The sequence below is a fragment of the Dendrobates tinctorius genome, unplaced genomic scaffold, assembly GCF_039654945.1.
Source record: "Dendrobates tinctorius isolate UK_male_01 unplaced genomic scaffold, ASM3965494v1 ptg000254l, whole genome shotgun sequence".
Taxonomy (NCBI): domain Eukaryota; kingdom Metazoa; phylum Chordata; class Amphibia; order Anura; family Dendrobatidae; genus Dendrobates; species Dendrobates tinctorius.
In genome coordinates this window covers 7,576,325-7,590,001 of record NW_027361921.1, presented here as the reverse complement: position 1 = coordinate 7,590,001, position 13,677 = coordinate 7,576,325, and the positions used below count along the sequence as shown (strand labels likewise).

General features: G+C 45.5%; 1 protein-coding gene across 1 annotated transcript in view; it reads right to left on the bottom strand.

Annotated features, from left to right (window-relative positions):
- Window positions 1-13,677, bottom strand: part of VPS16 (VPS16 core subunit of CORVET and HOPS complexes) — a 325,784-nt gene that overhangs the window by 292,229 nt on the left and 19,878 nt on the right. The window contains exon 2 of the mRNA XM_073558129.1: window positions 8,680-8,768. Within this exon, the coding sequence (XP_073414230.1) occupies window positions 8,680-8,768 (89 nt within the window). The remainder of the gene's footprint in view (window positions 1-8,679; window positions 8,769-13,677) is intronic.

Sequence of the window (13,677 nt, the reverse complement as noted above, 5' to 3'; positions counted from 1 at the left end):
GGCACGCTTAAAATTGTGGGGATTGGGGACTAATCGTATTGACCTGGGAAGTGCATTCCAAAGAATTGGCGCAGCACGTGTAAAGTCTTGGAGACGGGAGTGGGAGGTTCTGATTATTGAGGATGCTAACCTCAGGTCATCAGCAGAACGGAGGGCACGGGTAGGGTGGTATACTGAAACAAGGGAGGAGATGTAGGGTGGTGCTGAGCCATGGAGGGCTTTGTGGGTGAGGGTAATAAGTTTATAGTGAATTCTGGAGTGGATGGGTAGCCAGTGTAATAACTGGCACAAGGTAGAGGCATCGGTGTAACGATTGGTGAGGAATATGATCCTGGTTGAAGCATTCAAGACAGATTGGAGGGGGGAGAGTTTGGTAAGAGGGAGACCGATTAGAAGAGAGTTACAATAGTCGAGACGAGAATGAATAAGAGAAACAGTAAGGGTTTTTGCAGAGTCAAAAGTAAGAAAAGGTCGAATTCTAGACATGTTTTTGAGGTGCAGATGACAAGAGCGAGCCAGTGATCGAATGTGGGGGGCAAAGGAAAGCTCGGAATCAAGTATGACCCCAAGACAGCGGGCATGTTGCTGGGGAGTAATAGTGGAACCACACACAGAAATGGCAATGTCGGGTATAGGTACATTAGTAGAGGGAGGAAACACAAGGAGTTCAGTCTTTGACAGGTTCAGTTTCAGATATAGTGAGGACATGATGTTAGACACAGCGTTTAGACAATCGCCGGTGTTTTCTAGAAAGGCTGGCGTGATGTCAGGAGAAGAAGCGTATAATTGGGTGTCATTAGCATAGAGATGGTACTGGAAACCAAATCTGCTGATTGTTTGACCAATAGGGGCAGTGTACAAGGAGAAGAGGAGGGGGCCTAGAACCGATCCTTGAGGAACCCCAACAGTAAGGGGAAGGTGAGAGGAGGAACCGGCAAAAGATACAGTAAAGGAGCGGTCAGAGAGATAGGAGGAGAACCAGGAGAGAACGGCGTCCTTGAGGCCAATGGAACGGAGCATAGTGAGGAGGAGCTGATGATCCACAGTGTCGAATGCTGCAGAGTGATCCAAGAGAATTAGCATGGAGTAATGACCATTTGATTTAGCTGTTAGTAGATCATTAGAGACTTTAGTTAGGGCAGTTTCAGTAGAGTGTAAAGAGCGGAAACCGGATTGGAGAGGGTCGAGAAGAGAGTTATTGGAGAGATAGCGGATAAGACAGGAGTGGACCAGGTGTTCCAGGAGTTTAGAGATGAAGGGAAGATGAGAGACAGGTCTATAGTTAGCGGCACAGTTTTGGTCGAGGGATGGTTTTTTAAGTAGTGGATGTATGATGGCATGCTTAAATGAGGAGGGAAAGATACCAGAAGAGAGAGAGAGGTTAAATATTTTAGTTAGGTGAGGGGTGACAGCAGGGGAAAGGGACTGGAGGAGATGTGACAGAAATGGGTCACTGATGCAAGTGGTTGGGCGAGAAGATGCAAGGAGCCTGCTTACTACTTCTTCTGTGACTGGTTCAAAATCAGAGAGTGAGCTAGATGCAGTGGGGGAGGGAGGACAGTGCGGGGAGGGAGGACAGTGCATGGTATGAGGTGATTGGGAGATAATTTCCTGTCGAATCTGGTCAATTTTTTCAGTGAAGTAATTGGCCAGATCGTCAGCTCGGAGCTCCGTGGTTGGGGCCTGTACTCTTGGGTTGAGTAGAGAATGAAAAGTGTCATGAAGTTTCATGGAATACAGACGACATCTATTGGGTATGGAATGACTGGCAGTGTAAAACAGATGACATCTATTGGGTATGGAATGACTGGCAGTGTAATACAGATGACATCTACTGGGTATGGAATGACCAGCAGTGTAATACAGATGACATCTATTGGGTATGGAATGACTGGCAGTGTAATACAGATGACATATATTGGGTATGGAATGACTGGCAGTGTAATACAGACGACATATATTGGGTATGGAATGACCGGCAGCGTAATACAGATGACATCTATTGGTTATGGAACGGATTCAACTCCTGACATGTTCCATACATATAAGCAAACAACCATGCTATACCTAATTCACATAGGAAGGAAAACACGGTTCAAAAAAGAGAGTATTCTTGGAAAAGTACATAAATTTTTATTCAAAATTGAACACTTAAAATTTGGAGCACCCAGTACCAAACAGGCAACATATGAAGGGGATTTAATCACAGGCAAAAACTATTCCATATAGTATATAAGAACCAATCACATAATCCCTATATAAAAAACAAATCACATATTATCTCTGCCAAAATTAGCATTCATAGAATTTATAGACTGTCTTCATCTCATTTGTAAAGTGCAATAAATGCCATTGCAAAAGATGATTAATAATAATTAATAAGTATACACCGCAATCTGCATTACAAAATTTCTCAGCCACAATGTCAATTCCTAACCGCTCAGGTGACATAAATAAAGTGCAATCAGTGCTGTTTAGACAAAAGTGATTAGCTACATATAGTGCCAGTAACAAACATAGCTTAATAAGAGAGAGAGTACCGCTGACCCCAATATGGCATTAAAGAGTAATATTATGTGTCAGAGAACGGACCATAAGCCTACTAATAAGGGAATATAAATAACTAGATTATGGCCCGATGCTATCGCATTGGGAGGATGCGATAGCATCACACCTCTTGCCATGTTAACCCTCAACACACACACTCCTCAACACACACTCCTCTCACCTTTCACCATCTCCACTCACTCTTTCACTCCACATACGACCCCTTCTCTCACTCCGTCTCTCATACTCACGCCGTCATCGCTGCTGCTCCACGATCCCCGACACCTTCTTCCGCCGGCGCCATCCTGGATCCAGACGTTGTCCACGCCGGCGACATGTTCTTGCGGCGACGCCATCTTGAGTATCGTGAAATCCCGCGATAGTCAAGATAGCGTCGCCGGAACATGTCGCCGGCGTGGACGACGTCAGGATCCAAAATGGCGTCGGCGAAATCTCGCGAGTTTTCGCCGACGCCATTTTGGATCCCGACGTCGTCCTCGCCGGCGACATGTTCTTGCGGCGACGCCATCTTGACTATCGCGGGATTTCGCCGATCCAAAATGGCGTCGCCGGAAGAACATGTTGCCGGCGTGGACGACATCGGGATCCAAAATGGCGTCGGCGTAATCTCGCGAGATTTCGCCGACGCCATCTTTTTGGATCCCGAGTCGTCCACGCCAGCGACATGTTCTTGCGGCGACGCCATCTTGACTATCGCGGGATTTCGCCGATCCAAAATGGCGTCGCCGCAAGAACATGTCGCCGGCGTGGACGACATCGGGATCCAAAATGGCGTCTGCGTAATCTCGCGAGATTTCGCCGACGCCATCTTTTTGGATCCCGAGTCGTCCACGCCAGCGACATGTTCTTGCGGCGACGCCATCTTGAATCTCGCGGGATTTCACGAAATCCAAGATGGCGTCGCCGCAAGAACATGTCGGCGGCCTGGAGAACGTCTGGATCCAGGATCGCGGCGGCGGAGGAAGATGTCGGGGCAGCGACGATGACGGTGTGAGTATGAGAAACGGAGTGAGAGAAAGGAACGTATGTGGAGTGAAAGAGTGAGTGGACGTGAGTGGAGGTGAAAGGTGAGAGGAGTGTGTGTTGAGGCGGTGTGGTGTGTTGAGGGTTAACATGTGCGTGTGTGTGGTGACGTCACCGGTTACAACTGGACGGAAGTTGTTACAACCGGAAGCTGCTTAGGGCATTTATTATTATAGATGATGAGGAAGAAGCCGTCCGTTGTTGGCGGTGATGGCGTGTAGAGGCTTCTTCAGCCAATGTAATAGATTTAGAGTTAGGGGATTCGTGTGTGAGACGACGGCGTTTATAAGCCTTAATCTTGTCAAGTCGATGCTGTTTTTCCTCAGGAGTCTCATTAGCAAGGCGTTGTTTTTGTCGTAGTGCTAAAGCTGCTTTCCTTTCACTGGCATTGGCATACTGTGCATCGGTATTGAATGGTGGTATTGATAGGGCAGAAACAGATTGCTGATTAGTTATGTCAGTGAACGGCATATGGGATGAAGTGTAGCAGTAAATTGTTCCACATGCTGATGTGGAAGCATCCTGTTGTGAGTCTAATAATAATGATGAGGAAGAGGCATTCTGTTGTCGGCGGTGACGGCGTGCAGAGGCTTCTTCAGCCAATCTTATGGATTTAGAGTTAGGGGATTCGTGTGTGAGACGACGGCGTTTATAAGCCTTAATCTTCTCAAGGCGATGGTGTTTTTCCTCAGGAGTCTCATTAGCACGGCGTTGTTTTTGTCATAGTGCTAAAGCTGCTTTCCTTTCACTGGCATTGGCATACTTTTTGTTATGACTCATGTTGGCACAGGTAAAGGAGTCTATTTGGCAGTTATCTGGCAGTGAAGAAGGCGTCCTGGAGTATTGTAGAGTAAACAGATACTAATTGACCCTGTAATTGCCCAGCAGTAGTTATGAAGTGGTAGTGGCAAATTGGCCCTGTAGTTAGACACCAGCAGAGGAGCAAGGCAGCAGTAGTTATGGCGGTAGAGGCAAATTGATCCTGTAATTAGACACCGGCAGAGGAGCAAGGCAGCAGTAGTTATGGCGGTAGAGGCAAATTAGCCCTGTAATTAGACACCGGCAGAGGAGCAAGGCAGCAGTAGTTATGGCGGTAGGGGCAAATTGATCCTGTAATTAGACACCGGCAGAGGAGCAATGCAGCAGTAGTTATGGCGGTAGAGGCAAATTAGCCCTGTAATTAGACACCGGCAGAGGAGCAAGGCAGCAGTAGTTATGGCGGTATAGGCAAATTGGCCCTGTAATTAGACACCGGCAGAGGAGCAATACAGCAGTAGTTATGGCGGTAGAGGCAAATTAGCCCTATAATTAGACACCGGCAGAGGAGCAAGGCAGCAGTAGTTATGGCGGTATAGGCAAATTAGCCCTGTAATTAGACACCGGCAGAGGAGCAAGGCAGCAGTAGTTATGGCGGTAGAGGCAAATGAGCCCTGTAATTAGACACCGGCAGAGTAGCAAGGTAGCAATAGTTATGGCAGTATAGGCAAATTGGCCCTGTAATTAGACACCGGCAGTAAACAGGCATAGGACCAAGGCAGCAGTAGTTATGGTGGTACAGGCAATGCCAAGCGTCCGCACAGCAAGTCGGCGTGAGGTAAATGACGCAATTTCACGAATGCAAGATGGCGTCGGCGAAATCTCGCAAGATTTCGCCGACGTCGTTAAGGCTGTGTGCACACGCTGCGGATTAGGTGCGGATTCGTCCGCGCGGATTTTGTAAAATCCGCAGGTGAAACCGCAGGTCAAAAGACCTGCGGTTTTACCTGCGGATTGCTCTGCGGTTTTGCCCTGCGGTTTTTCATCTCCTCAATAGAGGAGATGGCAAACCGCAGGAGAATCCGCAGAAAGAATTGACATGTCAATTCTTTCTGCGGATTGAAAACCGCAGATAATCCGCGCGGAAAGTTCCGCACCGTCTGCACTGCGGTTTTTGATTCCCATAGGGAATCATGGTACTGTACACCGCAGCAAAAACTGCTGCGGGTCCGCAGTGGCCAAAACCGCTGCGGAACCGCAGCAAAATCCGCAGCGTGTGCACACAGCCTCACACCTCTTGCCATGTTAACCCTCAACACACCACACCGCCTCAACACACACTCCTCTCACCTTTCACCTCCACTCATGTCCACTCACTCTTTCACTCCACATACGTTCCTTTCTCTCACTCCGTTTCTCATACTCACACCGTCATCGTCGCTGCCCCGACATCTTCCTCCGCCGCCGCGATCCAGGATCCAGACGTTCTCCAGGCCGCCGACATGTTCTTGCGGGACGCCATCTTGGATTTCGTGAAGTCCTGCGATATTCAAGATGGCGTCGCCGCAACAACATGTCGCTGGCATGGGCGACATCGGGATCCAAAATGGCGTCGGCGTAATCTCGCGAGATTTCGCCGACGCCATCTTTTTGGATCCCGATGTCGGCGGCCTGGAGAACGTCTGGATCCAGGATCGCGGCGGCGGAGGAAGATGTCGGGGTAGCGACGATGACGGTGTGAGTATGAGAAACGGAGTGAGAGAAAGGAACGTATGTGGAGTGAAAGAGTGAGTGGACATGAGTGGAGGTGAAAGGTGAGAGGAGTGTGTGTTGAGGCGGTGTGGTGTGTTGAGGGTTAACGTGCGTGTGTGTGTGGTGACGTCATCGGTTACAACTGGACGGAAGTTGTTACAACCGGAAGCTGGTTAGGGCATTTATTATTATAGATGTGACGAAGTTACATCGAAACGTGCGAAGGGGCGTCAGGCATGGGGACACAGCGCACTTCCATATCAGTAAGTTCTCAGCTGCCTGCATTATTTATATTATTAAGCTATGTTTGTTACTGGCACTATATGTAGCTAATCACTTTTGTCTAAACAGCACTGATTGCACTTTATTTATGTGACCTGAGCAGTTAGGAATTGACATTGGTGCTGAGAAATTTTGTAATGCAGATTGCGGTGTGTTCTTATTAATTACTAGATTAAGGCCCGATGCTATCGCATCAGGAGGATAGTGACACACCTCTTGCCATGTTAACCCTCAACACACACACCTCCTCAACACACACTCCTCTCACCGTTCACTATCTCCACTGACTCTCCCCCAACCCCCCCCCCTTTCACTCCACATACGACCCTTTCTCTCACTCCTTCTCTCATACTCACGCCGTCATCGCCGCTGCTCCACAATCCCCGACATCTTCTTCCGCCGGCGCCATCCTGGATCCAGACGTTGTCCACGCCGGTGACATGTTCTTGCGGCGACGCCATCTTTAGTATCGTGAAATCCCACGATACTCAAGATGGCATCGCCGCAAGAACATGTCGTCGGCGTGGACGATGTCGGGATCCAAAATGGCGTCGGCGAAATCTCACGAGGACGATATCGGGATCCAAAATGGCGTCGGCGAAATCTCACGAGGACGATGTCGGGATCCAAAATGGCGTCGGCGAAATCTCGCAAGATTTCGCCGACGCCATTTTGGATCCCGACGTCGTCCACGCCGGCGACATGTTCTTGTGGCGACGCCATCTTGAGTATCGCGGGATTTCACGATACTCAAGATGGCGTCGCCGCATGAACATGTCGCTGGCGTGGACAACGTCGGGATCCAGGATGGCGCCGGCGGAAGAAGTTGTCGGGGATCGTGGAGAAGCGGCGATGACGGCGTGAGTATGAGAGAAGGAGTGAGAGAAAGGGTCGTATGTGGATTGAAAGAGGGGGGGGATGTCAGTGGAGATGGTGAAAGGTGAGAGGAGTGTATGTTGAGGAGGAGTGGTGTGTTGAGGGTTAACATGGCAAGAGGTGTGCGGTGACGTCACCAGTTACAACTGGACGGAAGTTGTTACAACCCGGAAGCTGCTTAGCGCATTTATTATTATAGATTAATCATCTTTTGCAATGGCATTTATTGCACTTTACAAATGAGATGTAGGCAGTCTATATATTCTATGAATGCTAATTTTGGCAGAGATAATATGTGATATAGATTGGATCTTATATACTATATGGAATAGTTTTTGCCTGTGATTAAATCCCCTTCATATGTTGCCTGTTTGGTACTGGGTGCTCCAAATTTTAAGAGTTCAATTTTGAATAAAAATGTATGTCCTTTTCCAAGAATACTCTTTTTTGAACCGTGTTTTCCATCCTATGGGAAGGAGGTATAGCATGGTTGTGTTTGCTTAGAATCATGATTGCATTATTGGACTTATAATTGTCCCTGTTTGGTGTTTAAAGGAATTTTTTGTGTATCTAATGTTCCATACATAGGAGAGCAAGAGGAGCAGCACTCACCATGAGGTCTCTTGTCTGCAACTGTGTGACTGAAATAAAGTGCATTTGTACAGAAATTGCCAGTGGCGAGTGCCGGTCCTCTTGCTTTCCTATGAATTTTTATTGTAATTTACAAGTATCAAGCTGAGCAGCACAGGACATTGTCATTATCTGGATATATTTTGCTCGATTCTTATTTTCCAGACATTTGGGTGCAGAGGTAGTGCCAGCAATTTTTTCTTTGGTCCTTATCCATACATAGGAACCTATCGTAGGACGTACTATTATGTCCTATATCAGAGAGGGGTTAACGTGCGACATTTGATCAATGTATATGTAAATACTTGATTTAGAACCAATTAGATCAATAGGTTTTGAAATCCAAAGCTATAATATTTTTTACTTAAAAGTAGCTATATCAACTACTATAAAAATGATAATAACTTACAGTATATCGCAAAAGAGTACACCCCTCGCATTTTGTAAATATTTTCTTATACATCTTTTCACGGGACAACACTGAGGATCTGACACTTTAGCACAACGTAAAGTAGTCAGTGTACGGCTTGTATAACAGTATAAATGTTGTGTGCCCTCTAAACTCAACACACAGCCATTAACGTCGAAACTGTACACCCCTGTACACGGACTACTTTACTTTGTATCAAAAAGTCAGATCTTCAGTGTTGTCCCATGAAAAAAAATATAACATACTGTATTTACAAAAATGTGAGGGGTGTACTCACTTTTCTGATATACTATACAACTCATTCTGGACCAAATTCATTTTGTATCATAAGAAGCCGTAGTTTATTATATACCCAAACATACCTATTGGGCCTCCATAGGGGCCTACAGCTACAAGGCAATCTTTAAATTCTTCTTTAATGTTCCATTCCATTTGATATAAATCAAATTTTCTACAAGCAAAAGAAAATGTTATTATGTTACAATAAAACCATTGTAAAATGAATAAGCAGGGTATTCCCATCATAGATAAACAGTTAGGCCCAGAAATATTTGGACAGTAACCAAATCTTTGTGATTTGGGCTCTGCATGCCTCTATTTTGGATGAAGGAGTCATCTACTGGCTGGACTACAGTTTTGTTTTAGGATCATAGGCGTAACACCAAGATGCATTCCCTGTTATGACTTAAATAAAAAAAAAAAATAATAAAAATCAGGGTCAGTTTGTGCCTGTTCTTTCAATTTCTGACACTCAGACCATTCTCCCTCTGATCACTGGAAAGCATTCGTGGAACAAACATTGCCGTAATGCACCTCATGTTCAAATCTTCAGTTAGGATGCTTTGGAGTGAACTCCAGAAAATTCCAGCTATTTCCTCCAATTTGTCGATTGTTTTGTGACCATAAAACATGGTGGCATCCCGCACTTTTTGTACATTTTCGTCTGTTCTGGTCATTGAGGTGCGACCTGAACAAGGTTCATCTTTAAGTGACATTTGGACACTTTTGAACTGAGCAAACCACTAGTAAATTCTTGCCAGAAAAAGCAAAAAACACACAAATATCCTGAACTAAAAGGTAAAAAATAAACTGCAAATAATGCATAAAGGTAATAATAATAATAATAATAATAATAATAATAAGGGTGTTTAGTAAACATAATTTTGATCAAAATAATGTACAAGCCATCCCGCCACGTCACGGCAACCCTCGTGGGACAGTCCCTACTCTAGTATTTAAAACCTTTTAGTTCAGGATATTTGTGTGTTTTTTGCTTTTTGCTTTTTCTGGTTAATGGTCATGTGTTAATATGCACTTACATTGTGCATACACATTAATTTACTTTCTCAGTTCAGATTTGTTTTTTATTTTTTTTTTAATTCTTGCCAGGCTTACTGCTTTACAGTGGCATGTAAATGTTTGGGCACCCATAGTCAAAATTACTGTTATTGTGACCAGTTAAGCAAGTTGAAGATGGAATGATCCCTAAAAGGGCTAAAGGTAAAGATGACACATTTTATCTGTATTTTAGGCCAAAAAAATTATATATTGTCATTTTTTACATTTTAAAAATTACAATAAGGAAAATAGGCCAATGCAAAAGTTTGGGCACCCTGCATAGTTAGTACCTAGTAGCACTCCCTTTTAAAAATATCACAGCTTGTAAATGCTTTTAGTAGCCAGCCAAGAGTCTTTCAATTCTTCTTTGATGGATTTTCATCCATTCTTCCTTGGAAAATTCTTCCATTTCTGTGAGATTCCTGGGTCGTCTTGCATGCACTGCTATTATGAGGACTAGCCACAGATTTTCAATGATGATCGAATCGGGGGGACTGTGAGGGCCATTGAAAAACCTCTAGCTATCGCCTTTTGAGGTAGTCTATTGTGGATTGATGTGTGTGATCATTATCCATTTGTAGAAGCAATCCTGTTTTCAAATTCAGCTTTTTTACACATGGTGTTATGTTTTCATCACGAATTTGTTGAAATTTCATTGACTCCATTTTTCCCTCTGTGAAATGTTCCCTGTGCCATTGTCTGCAACACAACTCCAAAGCATGATTGATCCATCCCCATGCTTAATGGTTGGAGAGATGTTCTTTTCCTGAAATTCTATGCAATTTTTTCTCTGCACATACCTTTGATCATTGCGACCAAAGAGTTTTATTTTAACTTCAACGATTCACAGGACTTGTTTCTAAAATGCATTGGGCTTGTTTAGATGTTCTTTTGCATACCTCTGATGCTGAATTTTATGGTGAGTGTGCAGGAGAGGTTTTCTTCTGATGACTCTTCCATGAAGGCCATATTTGATTAGGTGTCTCTGAACAGTAGAACAATTACCACAACTCCAGAATCTGCTAAATCTTTCTGAAGGTCTTTTGCAGTCAAGTGGGGGTTCTGATATGCCTTTCCAGCAATCCTACAAGCAGCTCTCTCCGAAATTTTGCTTGGTCTTCCAGACCTTATCTTGACCTCCACTGTTCCTGTAAACTGCTATTTCTGAATTACATATTGAACTGAGGAAAGGACAACTTGAAACGATTTGCTATCTTCTTATAGCCTTCTCCTGCTTTGTGGGCCTCCACCATTTTCATTTTCAGAATGCTAGGCAGCTGCTTAACCCCTTCACGACCTTTGACGCCACGTAGGCATCATGAAAAGTCGTGCCAGAACGACCCATGACGCCTATGTGGCGTCATGACTTTAAAGCCCCCCTGCGGGTCGGGTGACCTAGGTCACTGAAAGGTCACCCGACCCGCAGATACAGGGGGCTTTGTTCTTCGCCACAGGGGGCGTGGCTTCGCCCCCACGTGGCTACGATCGCTCTGATTGGCTGTTAAAAGTGGAACAGCCAATCAGAGCGATAGTAATATTTCATCAATGAAAAATGATGAAATATTACAATCCAGCCATGGCCGATGCTGCTGTAGCATCGGACATGGCTGGAGACACCGATTCCACCCCCCCACACCGGCGATCGCCCCCCCCCGCCACTGAATGACAGCGGCGATCTGCCGCCGCTGTCATCATCTGCCCCCCTCCCATTCCCTCTGCTCCCCGCCAGATTCCGATAACCCCCTCACCCCCTCTCACCTCCCCCGGCACCTTCTAAGTCCCCCTGTCGCTCCCGGTGTCCGGCGGGTCCGGTTCATGGGCGCCGCCATCTTAGAAAATGGCGGGCGCATGCGCAGTGCGCCCGCCCGAATCTGCCGCCTGCAGATTCCATTCTTTCATTTTGATCACTCTCACAGTGATCAAAATGAAAGAAAAAGTAAATAAACCCCCCGATTATCACCCCCATAGGTAGGCACAACTAATAAAATAAAGAAAATATTTTTATTTTTATTTTTCCATTAGCGTCAGGGTTGGAAAGAGCGTCAGGGTTGGAAAGAGCGTCAGGGTTGGAAAGAGCGTCAGGGTTGGAAAGAGCGTCAGGGTTGGAAAGAGCGTCAGGGTTGGAAAGAGCGTCAGGGTTGGAAAGAGCGTCAGGGTTGGAAAGAGGGTTAGAATTAGGGTTAGGGTTGGAATTAGGGTTAGGCTTGTGGTTAGGGATGTGTTAGGGTTAGGGCTGTGGTTAGGGGTGTGTTGGGGTTAGGGTTGGAGATAGAATTGAGGGGTTTCCACTGTTTAGGCATATCAGGGGGTCGCCAAACGCGACATGGTGCAACCATTGATTCCAGCCAATTTTGCGTTCAAAAAGTCAAACGGTGCTCCCTCCCTTCCAAGCCCTGACGTGTGCCCAAACAGTGGTTTACCCCAACATATGAGGTATCAGCGTACTCAGGAAAAATTGCACAACAACTTTTGGGGACTAATTTCTCGTGTTACCCTTGGGAAAATAAAAAATTGGGGGCTAAAAAATTATTTTTGTGGAAAAAAATGATTTTTTTCATTTTCACGTCTCTGCATTATAAACTTCTGTGAAGCACTTGGGGGTTCAAAGTGCTCACAACACATCTTACATACGTTCCTTGGAAGGTCTAGTTTCCAAAATGGGGTCACTTGTAGGGGGGTTTCCACTGTTTAGGCACATCAGGGGCTCTGCAAACGTAATGACGACCGCAGACTATTCCATCAAAGTCTGCATTTCAAAACGTCACTACTTCCATTCCGACCCTTGACGTGTGCCCAAACAATGGTTCCCCCCCACATATGGAGTACCAGCGTACTCAGGACAAACTGAACAACTTTTGGGGTCCAATTTCTCCTGTTACCTTTGTGAAAATAAAAAATTGCGGGCTAAAAAATCATTTTTTGAGGAAAAAAAAGATTTTTTTATTTTCACGGTTCTGCGTTATAAACTTCTGTGAAGCACTTGGGGGTTCAAAGTGCTGCTCACCACACATCTAGATAAGTTCCTTGGTGGTCTACTTTCCAAAATGGGGTCACTTGTGGGGGGTTTCCACTGTTTAGGCACATCAGAGGCTCTGCAAACGTAACATGATGCCCGCAGACCATTCGATCAAGTCGGTATTTCAATACGTCACTACTTCCCTTCCGAGCCCCGACGTGTGCCCAAACAATGGTCCCTCCCCACATATGGGGTATCAGCGTACTCAGGACAAACTGGACAACAACTTTTGGGGTCCAATTTCTCCTGTTACCCTTGTGAAAATAAAAAATTGCGAGCTAAAAATTCATTTTTTGAGGAAAAAAAAAGATTTTTTATTTTCATGGCTCTGCGTTACAATCTTCTGTGAAGCACTTCGGGGTTCAAGGTGCTCACCACACATCTAGATAAGTTCCTTGGGGGGTCTAGTTTCCAAAATGGGGTCACTTGTGGGGGGGTTTCTACAGTTTAGGTACATCAAGGGCTCTGCAAATGTAACATGATGCCCGCAGACCATTCCATCAAAGTCTGCATACCAAAACGTCACTACTTCCCTTCCGAGCCCTGACGTGTGCCCATACAGTGGTCATCCCCCACATATGGGGTATCAGCGTACTCAGGACAAACTGGACAACAACTTTTGGGGTCCAATTTATCCTAGTACCCTTGTGAAAATAAAAAATTGCCAACTAAAAAAAATTTTTTTAGGGAAAAAAAAGAATTTTTATTTTCACTGCTCTGCATTATAAACTTCTGTGAATCACCTGGGGGTTCAAAGTGCTCACTATGCATCTAGATAAGTTCCTTAGGGGGTCTAATTTCCAAAATGGGGTCATTTGTGGGGGAGCTCCAAAGTTTAGGCACACAGGGGCTCTCCAAACACGACATGGTGTCCGCTAACGATTGGAGCCAATTTTCATTTCAAAAAGTCAAATGGCGCTCATTCCCTTCTGCGCCCTGCCGTGCACCCAAACAGTGCCCCCCCCCAACATATGGGGTACCAGCATACTCAGGACAATCTGGACAA